The sequence below is a fragment of the Podarcis cretensis genome (assembly GCF_951804945.1).
Source record: "Podarcis cretensis genome assembly, chromosome: 10".
NCBI lineage: Eukaryota > Metazoa > Chordata > Lepidosauria > Squamata > Lacertidae > Podarcis > Podarcis cretensis.
The window spans coordinates 56,299,476-56,319,511 of NC_137179.1; the positions used below are offsets into that span (position 1 = coordinate 56,299,476).

The window sequence follows — 20,036 nt, forward strand, 5'->3', positions numbered from 1 at the left end:
GCATGCAAGAAATCCCGGTGTAGTAAAAGTGAACTCAAAGCAAAAATTTACTGTCCCGCTGTGGGTTAAACCACAGAGCCTAGGACTTGCCGATCAGAAGGTTGGTAGTTCAAATCCCCATGATGGGGTGAGCTCCCGTTGCTCGGTCCCTGCTCTTGCCAACCTAGCAGTTCAAAAGCACGTCAAAGTTCAAGTAGATAAATAGGTACTACTCCGGCGGGAAGGTAAACGGCATTTCCATGCGCTGCTCTGGTTCGCCAGAAGCGGCTTAGTCATGCTGGCCACATGACCCAGAAGCGGTATGCCGGCCCCCTCGGCCACAAAAGCGAAATGAGCGCCATAACCCCAGAGTCGGTCACGACTGGACCTAATGGTCCAGTCTTTACCTAAGTTTATGGAAGTGTTCTGTGCTAGTGCGTCTTGGAAAAATATTTGTGCTTAACTCTCTTACACTTTTAAGGATTTGATAAAATGGATACCTCTGACTGTATAGCTGCTGTTTTTTTCAACTCTTCCTCTAATTCCTTCTGCCTCCAGAGGTGAGTATTTAAAATACCCTCTTGCAGAGCTCTGGCAGACTTTTCTTGTGACAGCTGTTGCTGGGCTTCATTGCGTTCTTCTTCAATCTACAAAAATGCATTTAAAGATATCTAAAAGAACAATATACAATTTTTTAAAAAATACACATTTGAATTCAGAACACAGCTGTCCTTAAAAAATACACTAAAAGTGAAAACTTTTAGTAAAAACAGAAGTCACTGCACTGAATGTTATATGTAATAATTGTTTTTCCATGCATTTATTCTGTTTCTGGGATTAACAGAAATTAAGGTGAAATTCTCAATTTCTCATATTTCCCAAAGAGTCTTAGTTTAAATTTTTTGAAGCATCTTCTTTTATTTGATAAGAAAGGAGTTCAAAGTACATACTATTGTTGTAAGAACAGAAAGTACATGTTACCTTTTTTTCAAAATACGTAAACTGTGAAAAAACCTAGAGCTTGCATATTAATTTTGAGTTTCTCATATTTCTGAACAAGCTTACCATTTGTCGAACAGCATTCACAAGGTCTTGCATTGCCTGAGGCGTTTCCTTGAAACTCAAATCTAATGCATTTGATGAGGAATTGATCCTCTCTAAAATGCTTTCTCTCACAGGAGGAATAGAAAAGGAAAGACTAGGAAGCAAGCTTCCTTGATATCTACCAGATGTAAATTTTCTGCCCAATAGGTAAGTGCTAGAGTTGCCCCGAGGATAACTAGAAAATGAGGAAATCCATTCCTGATTAGGTTGGTCAATTTTCTTCATTCTATTAAAATCAGAATACAGCTGGTAGCTTACTCCAGCCTTCCTAGGCACCAGATAAAAATACTTCTACATATTCTGAATGCTGGTAATGACCAATTTTCAGTAATCAGATTTGGCAGATGACCAAACATTTTCAATGTCATCTAAGTATTTTGCATTTTCTCACTCTACTAAAACATTTTGTTCAGTTTAACATACCACCTAGAAGCATGAAACTATTTGTGAAAGGAAATTCAGACTCAAGGTATCAAGCAAATAAGGAATAACAAAAAAGTCCTTAAGTATGCTGCTTCTTCAGTATCAAAAGGAAACGGAAAGGGGCAAAAATCTTTAAAACTGAACTCAAACGAGGAGAATGCATACTGTTTTAAACAGTGTAAACATTAAAATATGGATGAGCACTGTAAAGCTGTCTATTACAGAACTGACATAGCCATTTCTCCTTCTGAGCTTCAGCTGACATCACAAAACACTTGGCCTATCTAGTTAATTATGAGGTCACTAAACTTTTTAAAAGTCTATTTTCCTTTTGCTCCCTAAAACATTTAAGCTAAATGCAACAGAAATAGTAAGATCTAATTAAGCAAAACATGCTTACTGATTATCAGTTATTACTTTTACGTAAATTAGGGGATTTAATATTTATATCTTTCAGGTTGGTATTTAGGAGATCAAACATTGTCATAAAATAGGCCTTATGCAGCCTTTCTGGACCTGAAGTCATATTTTTTCATTCATTTCATTCATTTAACAGAAGCTAAAGTAGCAAGACTGCATATACTATTTAGAATTTTGACCATGGGCTGGTTGTTGTGTACATTGACTGCTCAGCTTACACGCCCTTTGACGTATACACACCTACCAGAGGGTATACCTTATTCAAAATGTATTTCTCATTTATTTCTAAGTAGACATGTACACCGCTTATACATGTCTCTTATTTAAAGTGGACAGTTCTCAATTTGAAAGTGTCTCCTATTTAAAGGGTTGTCCAGTCTAAGGTGATTCTTTATAAATCAGAAGAAGGGCGAGCAGCCGTCTTGAACTGCCCACCATCAGTATGAGTAAGCTGGCACATAGGCCACCTAGTTAAAGATTCTGCATTTCTATTTAAAATAAAACAAACAGATTTTCCCACACTTGAAACATTTTATGTTCCTTTTCTGCTCTTTTGGATATGGCAGCAGTTTAGTATTAGGCCATTTTCTGACTGGTCCCTTCAGCATCTTCTCAAAATCACAAATGTCCCCCTAAGTCCCAAAACGGTTGGCAATCATTGCAATACTTCTGCATAGAAAATTAATTTTAGATACTTCTAAATTATGGTTGGATGATTTCACCCAAGAGTTCGATAAATAGATTAAATAATAAGAGAGAGAATGGGCAGTCCTAGCAAGCACTCTTTTTAACCTATAGGTTTCTAGTGGAACTTTGTTTACATATATTGAGACAGTTGGTTTAGAATACATCAGCTTAACCCAAGACATGAATGTGGAGCCCATCCCTATTTTGCTCAGTACCTGGAATAGTTTGACATTTTAAAAAGGTAGGTTGGCTAAATGGAGAAATCAAATAAGAGAAAAATCAACACTTGAATTATGAAGTGGGGGAGTAAAGGGGTCCATAATGCTCATGAAGTGGACCCATAAGCTCCACCTCCTGCCTGACTTCCAATTTCACTGTCTCTTATTGGTCCTCATAAGACACAGTCCTTATTGCTGAAATAGAATAACTAGGTCTTTCTCATGAGCATTATTTATTGGCACCTGTTGCAAAACAAAGCATAGATCTGAAAAATCTTCATTTTTTTGCACTCACTAGTTCTCCAGAAAGGGAGAGACAATCTCTGTTCAGCCCTCCCTCCTATGCTAGGCTCACCAAGCAGAAAACCTTCCCGAAACAGAATCATTTGCTACAGCTTATCAGTGATCCCCATGAATTATTGCTTTCATTAGTCAAGATCCCTTTGGCCAGCAACCTCTCTGTACTAGTCTGTGTTCCCACTGTGGACAAAATAATATTCACATGGGTTTGCCTTGTTTTGCATGGGAATGTATTCTCAACACCCCTTCAACTCTACATAACTTCTTTCAGAAATCTATACACTGATTTTATCCAATCTGGATCTTCACAAAGAAGCTGGCTAAGGCTATGCATTTTCTCAACAGCAGAAGTTCACCATTTGCCCCTAGACCTGCAAGTTCCACCCCAACAAGACAGAAAGCACCCCTTCTGTGTGCCAGAGTTAAATTGCAGCAAGGAATTAAGGAAGACAAGACAGGGAGGAGTCCAAGAATGTGCTGTTTCTGGAGTCAGGGTTATTTTGGATTCAGACATAGCCCAAGTTAGCAAAGCTGTTCCCACTTGCCTAGACCAGAAAATGTACCTAGATTCTAAGGTAGCCGGAATTCTGAGTGTGTCTGGAATCAGCTGACAAAACCCAGAGCAAGGACAGACAGGCAAGCAACTAGTTAAAGTGAGATCTTGCCTGGGATCTGCATGAATGAATCACAGGATAGATGGTTTGATACCAGCCAGCACAGTAAGGTAGCTTAAGGTAGGGAGGCATGGGAGGTTCCTGAATAGAAGTATGGAGACAAATTAAGTCATCTCTGGAGCTTTCTAAGACAGGAGCTAAGGAGATGCACCACAAAAGATTGGTGGTGATGGTGAGCTGTATTTCAAGCACTGATCCCAGGCCAAATTTAATGTTCAGAAATAATGCCTGTTTCTAAGACAGTAGTTCTAACTATATTTAGGCCAAAGTAAATATTATTGAAATAAATGGGACTTTATCATGAGTAAACATAATTAGGATCACCCTGTAAACCAATTTATGTTAGACTCAGAGGTAATGGAATATGAGTAAGAACTTCCTACCACAAAAAAATGATTTCTGTTCATATTCTTTGTAAACAACCAAATATAACACGAGAGTACAATAGGTAAATTTGTAGTCTCAGACAAATGCTTACTACAAATCCAAGCTGTTAAAAAAGTTTTCAGTACTTTCATAGGCATTTTTACTTTATTTCTCCATTGCCTTTAGTTGTGATTCCTGCATTGCAATGGTTTGCACTAAAAACCCTTTGGGTTCTTTCCAACTCTACAGTTTAATGTTTCCAAATTAATCTAACCTGTTTCAAGTGGTTTTTCAGTGTTCTAAATTCCATTTCCAGACTTCTCAGCATTAACTCAAGTTGTTGTTTTTCTTCTGTTTGTTTATAGTACTGCTCCTCTTTCTTCTTTAACTGTTCTTGGTTTTCCTCGTACAACCTTTCAGCACTTGTCCTCTTTTCTTCTTCTTGTTTCAAAGAAAATCTGGCAAATAACCATTTTGAAAGACGTGTATGAATACAGAGGCAGGCATTTAATGTTAGGTTAAAATACCTCTATAAGAGATGTTTGAGGCTATGTGCATGAGGGAGCGGTGCTTGTTTGCCCTGCTCCAGCCCCTGTTCATTAGACTATAATGTTTACACAGTGACCTTTGTAGTATTTTTATTTTTATTAAATTTGTTTACAGTCCTTCATCCATAGATCTCAGGGCAGTTTACAACACAAAAACAGATGCTAAGTAATAAAACATATGCACACTGATAGCAACATTCGGCCTACACATTTTGGACTTAAGCACATAGGTCCCTGTGGAAATGTGACAATATGCAGACATCAAGTGGTGCCATTTCTGTATGTTGTTCCAGTTTAAGAACAGGCTACTCTAATCAAACCTTAGTTTAACAATGCTGACTCCGTCCTAGGAAGTCTCCAACTTTTTACAGCAGAAGCATCTAATAAAACTGATTCCATTTTTTTTTTTAGATCATCGGAATTGAATTTTTTTATGACAGCTTACTTGAGACTGCTGATAGTACTTTCCCATTCAACTTTTTTATGATCCAGTGTAGATTTCATTTCTGTCATTTCTTCCAGTATTCTCTGTTGCTCTTTTTTCTCATTCTCAATTTTTTTTACTTTTCCTCGAAGATGAATAGAACATCCTCTTTCACGTTCAATTAAACTTTCATATTCATGACATATATTTTGAATTTTCAGGAGACTCACAGAATCTGCTTTAGGGGAAACAGTGTAGTATTAACTTACTTGTTCAAAATTTTAATTCACAGCAACAAGAAAAAGTGAGTGATGTATAGCTTTATGTCAATACCCTGGAAAAATGTGCTTGGGAAAAACCACACATATTGAGTGTACTCTTGAGGTGTGATTCACACAAGGAATTCCTGGTAAGTTTAGGGTTCCAAATTCACTGCAGTGTTGAGGGCTGTGCTGCACATGTATTGTAAATGCACTTGCGCTTCCAAGAATCTGGGCCTCAAGTGACAATGATGGCTTTAGGAACACTCCCAGATTATAAGCTTGCTCCTTCAAGGGGAGTGCAGCCTTTTCCAGAACAAGCTGTTCCACCAAATCTCAGACATAAGAATTACCCACCCACAGGACCACAGTCTTGTTTGAATTAAGGTTCAACTCATTGATCCACATTACTGTCTCTAGGTAGTAATTCAGGACCTGCACTGCCTCTTCTAACACTTATAGAAGGGAGAGACAGAGCTGAATGTCATCAACATACTGCTAGTTGTTTGGTCCAAATTCCCTGATGAGTGGTTGCTTTGTTGCTGCTGCTACTATTGCTAGGAGTTAAAAATACTTGTTGATCTACTGCAAATCACCCAGAGGAGGACATACAAACATATTCAGATGGCCCCACCCTTACCCTGCCAATTAGATTTAGGGGCATACAGGGTAAAATAGAGGGAGAGGAAGTCTTGTTTACAAGAGCAAAAGCTGTGCAAGCAGGTTGACATTGTTGGGTGTTAAATTTATTTTGTTCTGAATATTATGGGTAACAATAGCACTGTGCTTACCTTTACTATCCAAACTAAGTTTTTCTATCAACATCATAGCTTCTCTATAGAATGAAGTAGGTAACTCAATATCGTCTGTAGGTGTATCTGAAGACGGAGTTAAGTCATCAAAATCATTGGCAACTCCCATTGCTCTATAGATCTATAAGTAATAAATACATAATCAAATAGAGTAAAACATCATAACAAATCAGCCCATTTCTTTTTAACTATCAGGCCATAAATAGTGTTTCAAGAATACAGCAATAGCTCAGTTCAGCACAATTCAGTCAAATCAAACCATGATCAGTTCACATGCTGGTTATTTCACTACAAAACACTTGAGAAGTATGACTCTCCTTGACCTTGGTGCCATGATCCTCCCCTCTTGTCCACATGCGAACAGATCTACAGTTTGGTCCTAAACAATGGCCTGATGTCCAATATGCAAGCAAACCAGGGTTTAGCTTGTTACACAAACTCATCTTTGTGCTACATCCAGGGTAGCCAACATGGTGCCTTATAACTCCCATTGAAACTGACCATTTGCTATGCTGTCTGAGGCTGATGGGAGTTTTAGTCTAATAACACATGGAGGGTACCACATGATGCCCCTGTGCCACATTCTCTGTCAGCTCACCCACTTCCAAACAGTCTCTGGATTTTATGCCAAAGCATTTTACCTTGTTTAGTTGAATGCATAATAGCAGTACACCTATATTGTCATTAGCTGGCTCTCCCTAGGCGGAAGGCTAGCTGAGAACTTGCCTACTTAACAACTTTCAAACAGCTCTTAGCTTTCCTAATAGTGCTGCTGATTTCTAACTCTCCAGGTGCTGGTACCCACACTTCTTCTCTCCCAATTTCTTTAACAGTTCTATATAGCCATGGCCAGAATGTTGGCATAATTTGCCCCTCATTCACAACTTTATTATAGCTCACATCCAGTTCTGTATTAAAAGAAGTCATAGAAAGTTCCATTGGTGTGACTGAATCATTAAACTGACTTCCTGAAAGTGACAGATTATGAGTGTCAAACTGCAACAGTTATTTTGCTAGCAACCACCAAGTGCAGATTTTCCCCACGCAGAGATCTCTTCACACATCCAGGGAATATGCATGTCCAAGGCTTGCTATAACTCATTCCTGCTTTTGCACATTATCCTAAACCTTGGATCAGCATGTCATGAGTGTGGCCACTCTTTCTTCCTCAAAAATTGGTGAAAATACCCTTGCCACGTATAGTTCTGTACAAATGTTTAGAAGTTAAGGTAAAATTTAGACAGCCTATTTTACAGTACCTTTTTTGTTTCATTCACGTTTCGGGCTTGATGTCTAGAAAACAAACATAACACTTTTCAGTATGAAAGTGTTGCAAGTAAACTACATTTAACTTTAAAAATGTACACAAATTTTGTATCTGTGTCTTTGGGCAGCAGCTCAGTCTGTTTTGGAGCCACTTTGTGTGTTTCTAATTAGGCTCTTTATCTGGAACTACATTAGATCTGTTAAAAACGAAACTGTTTCCCCATCATTCACTATAATGAGGAATCTAAAAACAGTACATATATTTTAACTTAAGTGGATGAAATTAGCAGCCCCTGTAGCAGCCCCAACAAAGTGCAGAAGCCTGTCAAATTTTAGGCAGATAAACCCAGTGTGAGGGTGCGTGCAAGGCACTTTTAAAGTCTGATGTTTTAAAGTTTGATGTTTTAATTGAAAGTATAACTTTTTCCATTTTCTATCAAACCAGATACAATTTGCAGACATGGTCATCCCCTTGACTGTTTTTTGGTGGGTACAATAGGAAGCATAGGGGCAAGGTGTGAGTATGGAACTCCAAGAAATTAGGGTAGAGGAAATGTCACCTTCTTACACACAATGATCCTGCTACTCTAATGGTTCAGGGTAGTAGTGGTAAAAAGGGGAGGAGGCTGCTTGACATCCCTTCCCTGAGTTTGTGGGGATACAACTGAGATGTCCCTATTGACTTGCATAAGGACAGACATAGATCCACATTAAAAACACAGCTTTTAATTGTCCCACAACAGATCACTGTGATTGGAGTGCCCTGGGAAATAATTAGGTAAAGGTAAAGGGACCCCTGACCATTAGGTCCAGTCGCGGCCGACTCTGGGGTTGCGGCGCTAATCTCGCTTTATTGGCCGAGGGAGCCGGCATACAGCTTCCGGGTCATGTGGCCAGCATGACTAAGCCGCTTCTGGCGAACCAGAGCAGCGCACGGAAACGCCGTTTACCTTCCCGCCAGAGCAGTACCTATTCATCTGCTTGCACTTTGACGTGCTTTCAAGCTACTAGGTTGGCAGGAGCAGGGACTGAGCAACAGGAGCTCACCGCGTCACGGGGATTCGAACCACCGACCTTCTGATCGGCAAGTCCTAGGCTATGTGGTTTAACCCACGGCGCCACCCGTATCCCTTTCAGGAAATAATTAACTGTGATTAAAAGTTAGACCTCTGTGTCTAAACCAGTGTTTCTCAAACCTGGGGCCCCTGCTGTTGTTGGACTACAACTCCCATTATCCCTACCTAACAGGAACAGCGGTCAGGGATGATGGGAATTGTAGTCCAACAACTGCTGGTACCCAAGTTATTTCCTGAGTCAGCTTCCTGAAATAATGAGGCGTTTGAGTTGAGACTACAGAGACACTTGGAATCTTACGGAGTCTCTGGGAGGCTTTGAGACACTTTGTTAGAGGCACAGATTCAAAAATATAGGAACACATCCTGAATCACCTGATAATTCAGGATACACAGAGAACTGATGCATAGGTCTGGCAAATTCAAAATTAAACCAAATGCAAAATGGCAGCATGAACACATAATTGCAAAGGCTTCTTCAGGAGAACTTGGAAGGCTCTGGTAAATCTGGAGATGTGATACTTGGCTAAATATATCACTGCCATTATTCCAAATAACAGAGCTTTTTACACCCACCAAACAAGTAACACGCATTCAATGGTGGGATAAGCTTGGTTTGTAGAGCTTAATACTCTTGATTTCAGAGTTGTGGGTTCAAGTCCCACGTTGATATCCTGGATTGCAGGGGGTTGGACTAGATGACCTTCTACAATTCTATGATTCTAATGTTCTAAACCATGGGTAGGCAAACTAAGACCCGGGGACTGGATCCGGCCCAATCGCCTTCTCAATCCGGCCCGTGGACGGACCGGGAATCAGTGTGTTTTTACATGAGTAGAATGTGTCCTTTTATTTAAAATGCATCTCTGGGTTATTTGTGGGGCATAGGAATTCGTTCTCCCCCCACCCCCCCAAAAATAAAAAATTATAGTCCGACCCCCCCCACAAGGTCCGAAGGACAGTGGACCAGCCCCCTGTTGAAAAAGTTTGCTGACCCCTGTAAACAAACAACATTATGGCTTTTAGTACCTCTCTTCTTCCAAAGATGCTTCACTTAAACTGCTGTCATCATGAAGTTCATGTAGATTTTCAATAATCTCCTGACTGGTTTTCTGCTTTGAAATCCATTTTTTATTTTCAGTTTTTTCTACATCCTTCACCTTGGCAATAGGATTTTCCCTCAAATGCAGAAAAAATATAATATTTAAGAAGCTACAGCAAAATATTGTAAGCCACACTATCTTAAAAAAAATTGCACTGGGTTAAAACAAATGCATCTGTAGCAAAACAAAAAAAATTATACAGTGACAAAAATGAAACCATAACATACTTAAAGATGGAAAAATTATTGGCAGATGATTTTTGGGACTCTTTGAGGAAAATTTGAACTAAATGCTACTAACTACAACAGTATGACTATTTCAATTCAAAATGATGAACTATGCTCTCACATGTCCAGGAAGGAGATGTAAATATAGTCTACATCAGATGGTTGTATAGTTACTTATCTCATTCAGTACATTCATATGAGTACAGATGTGTATATTATTATTCATACTCACTTCTTAAAAGTTACTGTAAGTAATCCCTTTCTGTCTGAGGAAATTTTGCTCATTAATTGACTTTCTTCCATCATTTCACCTTCATTTTCTGAGGGCTTTAGATCCCTTTGTTCAATATTCATAGCCAGTTTTTTCCCAACATTTGCAGTTTCTTTTTTTCCAATGACCTCCATTTCCTCCCATTTCTGCTTTCTTTTTTCCTCTTCAACCTAAAACAAACAAGTCAATATATTTGTCAGAATGCAAGTAGAAAGCCAATTAATTTTAATTGTTTTTTTTTTTTTTGCTCAACACTCCAGGAAAACAACCATTTCACCCTTGAAAAGAAAACACACACTACTAAGCTTGCAAGTTAATAAGAATTTGTATTGCATAACAGGTAGTAATGAAAGAATACATGTATTAGTGACAGAAAAACACAAACAATATTTAAGTGAAAGCAGATAAAATATTATTTAGAAAAGTGACCAACAATACTATAAATGAGGAAAATGAATCTTACAAGAGTAACATTTCACACAGCAAAAGTGAAGAGTGCCAAGCAAGAATGACAGTAAATGGAAATATTGATCAATACCCTGTTCAGAAGCCACTTACACATTTTGGCCCAAATTCTTACCCTGCTTAAAATGGGTGCAGTGAATTTGTTAGGCCATTGCACCTATTTACAGCCTTTTCATGTCAACTATTAAATTTATTCATTTATTTATTAAATTTGTAAACTGCCCTTGATTCGTAGATCTCAAGGTGGTTCACAGCATAGAAATACAAAAAAAAAAAACAAAAACAAAAATACATGATAAAAACAAATTGGTGAATTAATTGTTAAAATCGTCATCTAATGGAATGAAAGCATAGAATCATAGAATCATAGAGTTGGAATATATCTCTTCCTTCGTGATCCGCTTAAGAATAATTGTGTGAAGCTTAAAAAGAGGGCTTTCTGATAAATGCTGAAGAGCTAAAATGAACAGGATGGTTGAAGTGCAAGAAAGATCAAAGAATGAAAAGCAGCAGGTACACCTCTACCTCTTTTTGCAGTTGGGCTTTTTCGTTCTCCAAAGCCAGGAACACTATCTGCAGCATTCCTACCTCATTTTTAAACCTTGCGACATCACGTTCCAATTCTTTATCCAGTTCTTCTTTTGATGCTTGATGGAAGCTTTGTTCAGAGTTTCTCGCTTTATTTCCAATCTCAGTATCGGTATCTTTACAACCGCTTACAACAGTCTTAAAACTATGTTGAGTTTTTCTACTTGTTTCATTTGCTACATCAAAATGTAAGTTTGAATTGTCCGTCATGATCGGTTGTTTGATACCTGCAGTCTTAAAAGTTGCATCTGAAACACTGTCTTTACAAGTATGCAATGGTGAATAACTGGGACTTGTTATTGGAGCTGAGGTCTTTCCACTCTTATTTCTTTCCAAGTGTTCAATTGTATTGCCACTCCTTTCTTCACCTAGGTTCACTTTTGTACCTCCTGTATTATTGGACAATGCCTCATCATATGTGTTCCAATGGTGCTCAATATTCTGATTTTCATTCTTACACAGTTTAAAAAGAGGCTTCTGAGAAATGGAATTTTGGGGATATAAAATTGTGTTTTCAGTACTGAATTCCATTTCTGTGATCACAGAGTTTGACTCTCCATCACTCTTTCCATGTATACCAATCGTACCTTTAGACAGATGAGGTGACGGTGATTCTTTCGTACCCTCTAATACACCACTGAAGCCATCTTGCGATATTCCTTCCTCAGTAGTATTGCATATTTTCTCATTTCCATTAACTTCGCCGAACATCTGCTTTAGTTCTGCTGTAATGCTCTTAAAATGTGTTTTGACTTCCCTTTTCTCACTTGCAACCCACATTTTTTCATATCTTTCTTCCCAGAGTGTTGAATACAAATGATTGTATTTATTGTTTGATTCTGCATTGTAAACAGCTGCTTCCGTTTTCTTTTCATCACAACTATGTGCAATTTCTGCCTTCTCAGTCTGATTTTCAGGTGGTGGTTTCTCTATAGAGTTGGATGTGCCTATTATATTTATATCCTTATGCAAGCAAGTATGGACAAAGAAGAATTAGCAAATGATAACCAATAATTATGCTACAAATATTATAAGAAGGAATTTAGTGTTGGCCTTTTATTTTTTAACAAAAATGTTGGGACTGCAGCATCATAATAAATGAAATATATTTCTTCCTTTCGTGCACGTGTATGTGTGTGTAATTTACTAAACTCATCACTTTGGACAGATTTATAAAGTAAAATAAAAAACCCAAGTACTAATATTAAGTATTCCCTGTACAGATTTTCAATTATTGCGTAGCAAGAATAACTGAGGAAGCTGGAGAAGAGCTGTGAATCTTTTGAGAATTCACGGCTCTCAAAACCATTAGAACTCAGCAAATCTAATGTATTCAGATAGATAGGAATACTCAACAGGTCACAACTTCTTCCCAAGCTGAGGCCTCACACACCATTGTTACACTTCCCACTTCAGCAATTGTCACCACTTGCATGGACTGGCACTGGTGGTTATCACAGGGAATCTGTGCAAGCCACACATAGCCACTTGCAAAACAATGGAAAACAATGACTGCATTAGTTGTGGCTGAAGGGCTGGTGCAGCTTCCAAAGAAGCAGACAGGTAATGGGAACGATCCGATCTATGTTTATGGGAAAAACAAGACTTTTGAAGAGCCTTTCCCATTATGAGGCAACGGTTGAACTCGGACAAGGTTCAGTTCTTAAGACACTGTGCTCAGCTCTGTGAACACTCACGTGAAACAAGCATCTATCCCCACCCATGGAAAAACCTTAAGGAAACAATGATACAAAAACCTCAAACAAGGGGAGAACACAAGGAGGAAACGAACAAGTGGATGAAACACTGAAGACAGGGAGAAACAGACCCTAGAAAAGACATGGAATGATCGGGAGAAGAATCAAGTGTCGGGCAGAACAGCGGGCGAAGGGAACCAGACAAACCACAGAATCGAATGACTTCCCACATGGTCAACAAAGGGAAGGATAGAAAGACAAATACACACAACAAATAAGAACCGTTATGATCCAAAGACAGGTCCACAGAGGGTTGAGACATCTCCACTTTTGGATCTGGCTCCCAAAGGAGGAAGGGGTACTGAAATTCATTGGAGCTGTAATTTTTTTCTTGCTATCACTGGAGGGTGCTCAGTATCTATTCTAAATACATATCTTCCTGCCTTGCGAAACTACAAGATACTTGAATATTACTGGAGAAATTTTGACACTGTATGTTTAAGTGCTTCTGTGGTAAAATGTAGGCTGGGGAATCTCTCTTGGTGGGGCTGTAGTTTTCAGCGACCACAAGAAGTAATACGCCCAAGTAATTCCATGTGAAAGAATGATACAAACATTGATTTGCCAGACTATTGCAAAGGTCTGCCCATTATTTTGAATTCCTCAGTAATTGCCATTTTGCTGATAAAAGTCTTTCTAAATATACTTTTCTATCAGTGGCATAGCTTTTAATTCTTTCCTTTGCTCAACATTTGACATGCAGCAGTCCATATTTTCAAAAATAATTGTATTTACCCTACCTCTTTCATTTATTCATTCATAGAGGAAAGGATCTATAAATGTGTTGAGACCAAAGAAACCAAGAGCCTTAAGGGAGTTCCCATTCAAATAAACACAATACAGTTCTAGAAATAGAGAATGGGCAGTGATGAGAAATCTGGCTGAAATTAACAAGTAGGAAAAAACATAGAGTTTGGAAGCAGAGATGATGAAGGTATCAAATTCATCAATTTACCTTCAAAATCACTGAAAAACTAAAAAATAATCTTAAGGATTATTGCAGTTACATAAGAAACAATATTCAGTTTCAGTATTCAAATGTTTTCATTTGTACTTGTGTACTGTTTTCAAATACTTACCTTGTTCTCATCTTTTTCTAATTCTTTCATGCCTTTTTGTTCATTACACTGATCTGTAAAATATTACATGAAAATGTGTGTTAACTATTATAATTTCTATGTTTCACTGTACTCCACAGAAAACCCAGATAGTATAAACACTTCTGATAGTTGTTTTTTTTTTAATAAAAAAAAAAACCTAACAAGTTAGCTATACTAAACTGAGAAGTATTCAGACTTCCAATGCAAGTAATCAAATAACATTCCAGGGCACTCAGCACTGACAGAATATTTCCAGCAGTAATCCAAAAAATGGGAGGAAAATGTGGTTAGGACATCCCTCCAAATACCAACTCGCACTAAAATTAATTCTTCAACATAGATTAGAACCAGAACTAACTAAAACAACTAACCCAGTTTCAAACCTTGCAATCCACAACTCTGTTAAGTGGGCCCACTAAATATCAAATGAGTTGTGAATAGAATTGTAAGGCATTTTCTCTGCTCTTTGGTATATAAGCAGATCTTAATATTGCAAAAGGACGCAGGTGGCGCTGTGGGTTAAAGCCTCAGCGCCTAGGGCTTGCCGATCAAAAGGTCGGCGGTTCGAATCCCTGCGGCGGGGTGCGCTCCCGCTGCTCGGTCCCAGCGCCTGCCAACCTAGCAGTTCGAAAGCACCTCCGGGTGCAAGTAGATAAATAGGGACCGCTTACCAGCGGGAAGGTAAACGGCGTTTCCGTGTGCGGCTCTGGCTCGCCAGAGCAGCGATGTCACGCTGGCCACGTGACCCGGAAGTGTCTCCGGACAGCGCTGGCCCCTGGCCTCTTGAGTGAGATGGGCGCACAACCCCAGAGTCTGTCAAGACTGGCCCGTACGGGCAGGGGTACCTTTACCTTTACCTTTAATATTGCAAATAATGAAACCAACTACCTTTTGAAGCAATTCTTGTTCGAACATCAGATAACTCTTCTGCTCTTCCAGCAACACCGGTATTGCTTGCAGCATCATTTTTAGTTAATTGTAGTAGAGATGCATCATCTTGCATCAGAGAGCTAAACGGTTTAGCAGAAGGAACAGTCCTCATTGAATTACTGGTAGAATCCCAGTCAGATGTATCTGATAAAGTCAGAATAGTTTTAGAAAGTTCAAAATGCATTGTATTTAAGTAAACGCCATGACACATTTACTTGTTCTAGAAAACAGACCAAAATTACCTAATATGTTTTCAATTTATGGATAGAAAGATCTATGACCTATTATGAACAAAGGAAAGCTCCGTAGAGTTGAAATACTCATCTCTTCAAAATGGATGACCACAGCTCTTCTTTAGGAATTTCAGTGGTAGCCCTCTATGCAAGGATCTTCTGTTTACAATACTTGCTCATGCATCTCACAAGAGAAACACGGTCATCTGTATATGGAAGCATAGAATGTACCAAGGCCACATTTTCTGCCTTTTCTCAAGAACTTAATGGTGGGAATCCCTCTCTTATTTTTGACAGTGTGTCATGGACTAGCTAGATGCAGAGGAGTGGTGAAAGGAACCAGCTGGGGAACCCGCAAGGGAAGAAGGCTTAGAGACGGAGGATTGTTGGTGGGAAAACGATGAGCGGTCAGAGGGAGAGGAGGTGGTGTCAGAAGCTGAACAGGTAACATGGTTTAGTGAGCAGGAAGAGTCCAAGACATAGAACAGACCAGAAGCAGAAGCAGAAGCGGGCTGGAGGGGGGGGGGGGCAAGAGGCAGAGATGAAGCAGGATGCTGAAGAAGCCTGGGAGTCTCCTGCTGTGACCAGCTCTCCCCCTCCCTGGTCTCCCAGAACTGGAGAGGTATGAAGCAGGCAGAGCAAAGACGGGCAAGACAAAGGAGCCTCAGATTGCTTGAGGAGGACCCAGGAAAGGAGGAGACTTAGGAAGCTATGAGAAGGCAGGGATCTTCAATCCTTGCAACTGCCTCATCAGGGCAGGACCTGCTGGGAAGTATTCCTGTGCTCACCAGGCCTGAGCTGTTTTGTTTCTTTGAATAAAGAGTTAACTTCATTGACACCTTGTGAATTATTGCTGACCTGATCCTGACACCTGCCCTGAGAGAGACTAAGCTAATATATGGTGGCCTTAAGTTCTTCCTTCAGAAGCATAGGATAGTTTATTGTTGTATTTTCAGTGCATGACACAAATAAAAATAACTAAGAACCTTCAAGATCATCTGCAGCGTCTAGCCCAAGTTCTTCCAGTAAATCTGAAAGAAGAAAAAATACAAAGTATGTCAGCTGAAAATGATACAGTGGACGCCCGGGTTGCGAACGTCATCTGTACGGGAGGCATGTTCGCAACCCACAGCGCTGCGTCTGCGCATGCGCGGGTCACAATTCGGTGCTTCTCTGCATGCGCCGGAAGTAACCTGTTCCGGTACTTCCGAGTTTGACGCGGTGCACAACCCGAAAACACGCCACCTGAAGCGTCTGCAACCCAAGGTATGACTGTAGTAAACAAAATGTGTATTTTCCTCCAAATAATTTATCATAGAACGCATTACCTGATTTTTGCTTTTCTTTGCTTTCTGCCCTCTGAGGATCAGCATCATGTTTGAAGTTAGCTTTATCAGACTTTGGCTGCAACAAAGACAATCCAAAAAAGAAAGATGAAACATCTGAATTGGACTGTTAGCTATGATGATTAACTGAAGTAATTAGATTCATGTGAGACGACCACCTCTTCCACTGTGGGAAGTTTGCTGGACCAATAATTTTAATGGTGTAAAGCAGGTTTGTGACTGAATGCCAGATACTACATATAGAAATTAACATATCTCCCATTGTTTTCATACAATAAAATTCACTCAAGCAGGGTCAAATGCTTGCAGCCAAACATTTCCTAGGACCATTATTGGTGACTTCAGTATGGCAGCTTCTCCATGATACATTGGTTGCAACTCATCTACCATGTCTCAACAAATGAAACTAGTTTATGGAAAATGTAACTTGAAAAAAGAGACATTGCACATACCTTTGTAAACCAAGAAAACTTTAATAAAAATATTTTTTTAAAAAAACATATTCTGCTATTCAATGTTACACTTCCAAATCTTACCTATGACCTGTTCCCTCACGTATACACACTACGATTTGGTAAGTATGTAAAGTATAGAACATACTGAGTTGGTTAGAGTGTGGTGCTGATAATGTCAAGATTGCAAGTTCAATCCCCATATGGGATAATATATAAGGAAATCAAGAAGAGGCTCAAAAGAGCAATGTTTCTTTGAAAGCCTCGTCAGTAGTGCAAAGTAGCCTACCTTTGAAGTCCATGAAGATTCTTCCTCTTCCTCTTCTTCATACATTCCAAATGTCAATGCAGCTACAAAATAAAAGATCAACTGATTTTTCTCTATAAAAGAAATTTTCCGCCACAAGCAAGAGGGCAGCCCCAGCTGACAAACCATCACAGCAAGTGACAAAGCAGCAAAGCTGAGTTGAGCATTTGCTTGGCTAGAGAAAGTACTAGTATTCATTTCATCACAGTATCGGTTTAACTGCATTGTGACACTCTTTCTGATATTTGCGGCCTAAGCAACTTTAAAAACTAATGTGAGCACCTTTAATTGGGTCTGGAAACAAACTGGCAACCAATACTGCTCCTTTAAAACTGGGGTTATACGAGTTCTAAAGAGAACCCCAGCCAGTAACCTGACTGCTGCATTTTGAAGCTTCTGAGTAGATTCTAGGGCAGCCCCGCATAGAATACATTGGGATAATGCAATCTGGAAGTCACCAGAGATTGGAGTACCATGGCAAGTTATATTTGTCCAAAATGGGCTTTAACTGGTGAACCATGCAGATGAGACAGTGGTGTTGGAAGAAAGGGTTTTGGATTTGTTTAGCACCAGAGAAAATTTTGGGACAAACTGGGTCTGCCCAAAAGGAGAAAACTCTACTTGAACCAGGATGGAACCAGACAGTTAAGACTTAAAATTAAAAAGAAGGCAGAGCAATTTTTAAATGGATTGAAGCAGGAAAGACAGGAAATAAGCAGCACCTGGTTCAGAACAAATCAGGGATGAGTAGGGAAATGTTTATGATCTAAGTGGGTGAACATTGAGAGTGCATGGCCATATGATAGACAAGGGGGGTGGTCATAGCATTTTAGGATAAAATACATATGCCAAAGACATTTGGAGAGTGTCACCATGTCTAGGTTTCCTTATTTTGATGCTGGAACACTCTGAGCTGACCAAGATGGTTGAGCTGGAGTGCATTGTCTTAGAGGAGAACATGCATAGGATTATGCTGTTATAGTAGCATTAGCACACGAATAAATACGCTTTTCTGCTGACTTGCTGATACTTTCAACCAGTAGTGGCTGGTTGGGCAATGGACAGGTCGACCAACAGTCGGTGGAACTAAATCAACTAATTCTTATTGTGTTCCCATTCTCCTTTCTGCTAAGTTCTACAAGAGCAACACAAGGTGGCAGAAGCTGACGGCCAATGCCATCCCCTGGACAGGTTAGAGCAGTGTTGCCCCACTTTTTTTGGCCATGCCCCACCTAAGCAGCTCTAAAATCCTGATGCACCCCCCCCCCCGTGACATAAAATTCTTCTTATTCAAAAAGTGAACTCCTATTCATGTGGAGGAAGCCTAAAAGGCCATTAACTTGGTCTAAACAAGCTTCTAAATTGCCCCCCTGTGGGGCATGTGCCCCACATTGGGAACTACGGGGTTAGAGGTAGACAGGTACACAAGTAAAGGCTGTCTGAGGGCAGACTGAGACCAATGCTTGTAACATGTCACTGTATTTCAGATTTTAAATATGCGACTGACCGAAATGAAATTCCAAAATGATATTAACATTATAATCTGTGATATATATATAAAGAAAATTTGAGTTTTGTACCCTTTTTAACAGCACCATCTTGTAGGGGATTCTGAGGGCTACTGATATGTATCCTTTTTTTATCAACAACATCTGATTTCCCCCCATCTTTCTCTTCGTCATCTTCTTTCTCAGCATCTTCCTCTGAAGATTCTCCCTAATGCAAAGAATGTACTAATTTAAAAATTAAACTTCCCACTTATTGTTTAATCTACATACAAATAAATTTTGTAAGATTTAAGGCGGAAGTCCTGTACTACTTACCTGGGAGTAAGCTCCACTGAACAAAATGATACTTACTTCTGAGTATGTACATATAGGATTGTGTTGAAAAGTTAAAAATACCACTCAAGGGTCCTCTTGTGGGAGACACTAAGAATGGCTTTTTATCTGAAACATCTTGCTTCAGACTGCTGCCAATGCATTACAGGGGGAGAAATGTCCATTAATCTGTCAATCACTAAGAACTCTGAAGAGGGTTCTCTCAGAAACCAGTCAGCTGGTTGGTGTTCTCAGTGAGCCCTACTTGCCAAGGAACAATTAAGAACTCGATTGTTCATTTGCAGCCACACCTTTACCTGCCTGCACCAGACATCAGATATAATATGAGGTGTTGCAGGTTGGCATGGTTTGGGGAAACCTGCTGGGCTTAAACTATGACCTGTTGTCATAGTTTACTTATTTTTAACTACAGTTCCATTATTTTATTAACCATAAATCATTACTGATCTGTTATCGTTGTAATTCTATGTGCTTTTCCTCTATGGACTCATGAAAGCAGTTCGCAATTAAAAAACAGTAATTACCAACTATAAAAAAGAGTAGACACCCTAAGACGGATTTCTGAGGCAGTTCTTAAAGACTGTGCATGCTCATAGCTGTCCTTCTTGTATCCTAGTCCCTATGCAGGTAGCCTATGCATAGGTAGCCTATGCAGATTTTGTAGCACTGATAAAATACAATAAAGCTAGCACTTACTGGTTAACCATTACACTGCTATGTTCTGGACCAACTGCAGTTCCCAAGTAATTTTTAAGGGCAGTCATTTATAAAATGCATTACACTAGTTCAGAGGTAGCCAATGAGCCGTCTTAAATCTGTTTTGCACTACAGCTCCCTTCACCCCTAGCAGTGATCCAATGGC

At 39.4% G+C, this 20,036-nt stretch overlaps 1 protein-coding gene across 9 annotated transcripts in view; it reads right to left on the reverse strand.

Moving 5' to 3' along the window:
* Positions 1–20,036, reverse strand: part of ANKRD26 (ankyrin repeat domain containing 26) — a 66,986-nt gene that overhangs the window by 31,618 nt on the left and 15,332 nt on the right. For 6 of the 9 annotated variants that reach the window (XR_013843186.1, XR_013843187.1, XM_079994011.1 and 3 more), the window contains 14 exons: positions 18,914–19,049; positions 17,316–17,377; positions 16,557–16,632; positions 16,215–16,259; positions 14,954–15,139; positions 14,045–14,097; positions 11,146–12,171; positions 10,117–10,325; positions 9,584–9,733; positions 7,475–7,508; positions 6,195–6,336; positions 5,165–5,381; positions 4,446–4,629; positions 480–626 (listed from right to left, as the gene is read on the reverse strand). Coding sequence is in view for 7 of the 9 variants with exons in the window: in XM_079994011.1 (XP_079850137.1) it covers positions 480–626; positions 4,446–4,629; positions 5,165–5,381; positions 6,195–6,336; positions 7,475–7,508; positions 9,584–9,733; positions 10,117–10,325; positions 11,146–12,171; positions 14,045–14,097; positions 14,954–15,139; positions 16,215–16,259; positions 16,557–16,632; positions 17,316–17,377; positions 18,914–19,049 (2,667 nt within the window). In the remaining 2 variants the exon portion in view is untranslated. The remainder of the gene's footprint in view (positions 1–479; positions 627–4,445; positions 4,630–5,164; positions 5,382–6,194; positions 6,337–7,474; positions 7,509–9,583; positions 9,734–10,116; positions 10,326–11,145; positions 12,172–14,044; positions 14,098–14,953; positions 15,140–16,214; positions 16,260–16,556; positions 16,633–17,315; positions 17,378–18,913; positions 19,050–20,036) is intronic. The other 3 variants (XM_079994009.1, XM_079994007.1, XM_079994012.1) reach the window with 3 other exon arrangements.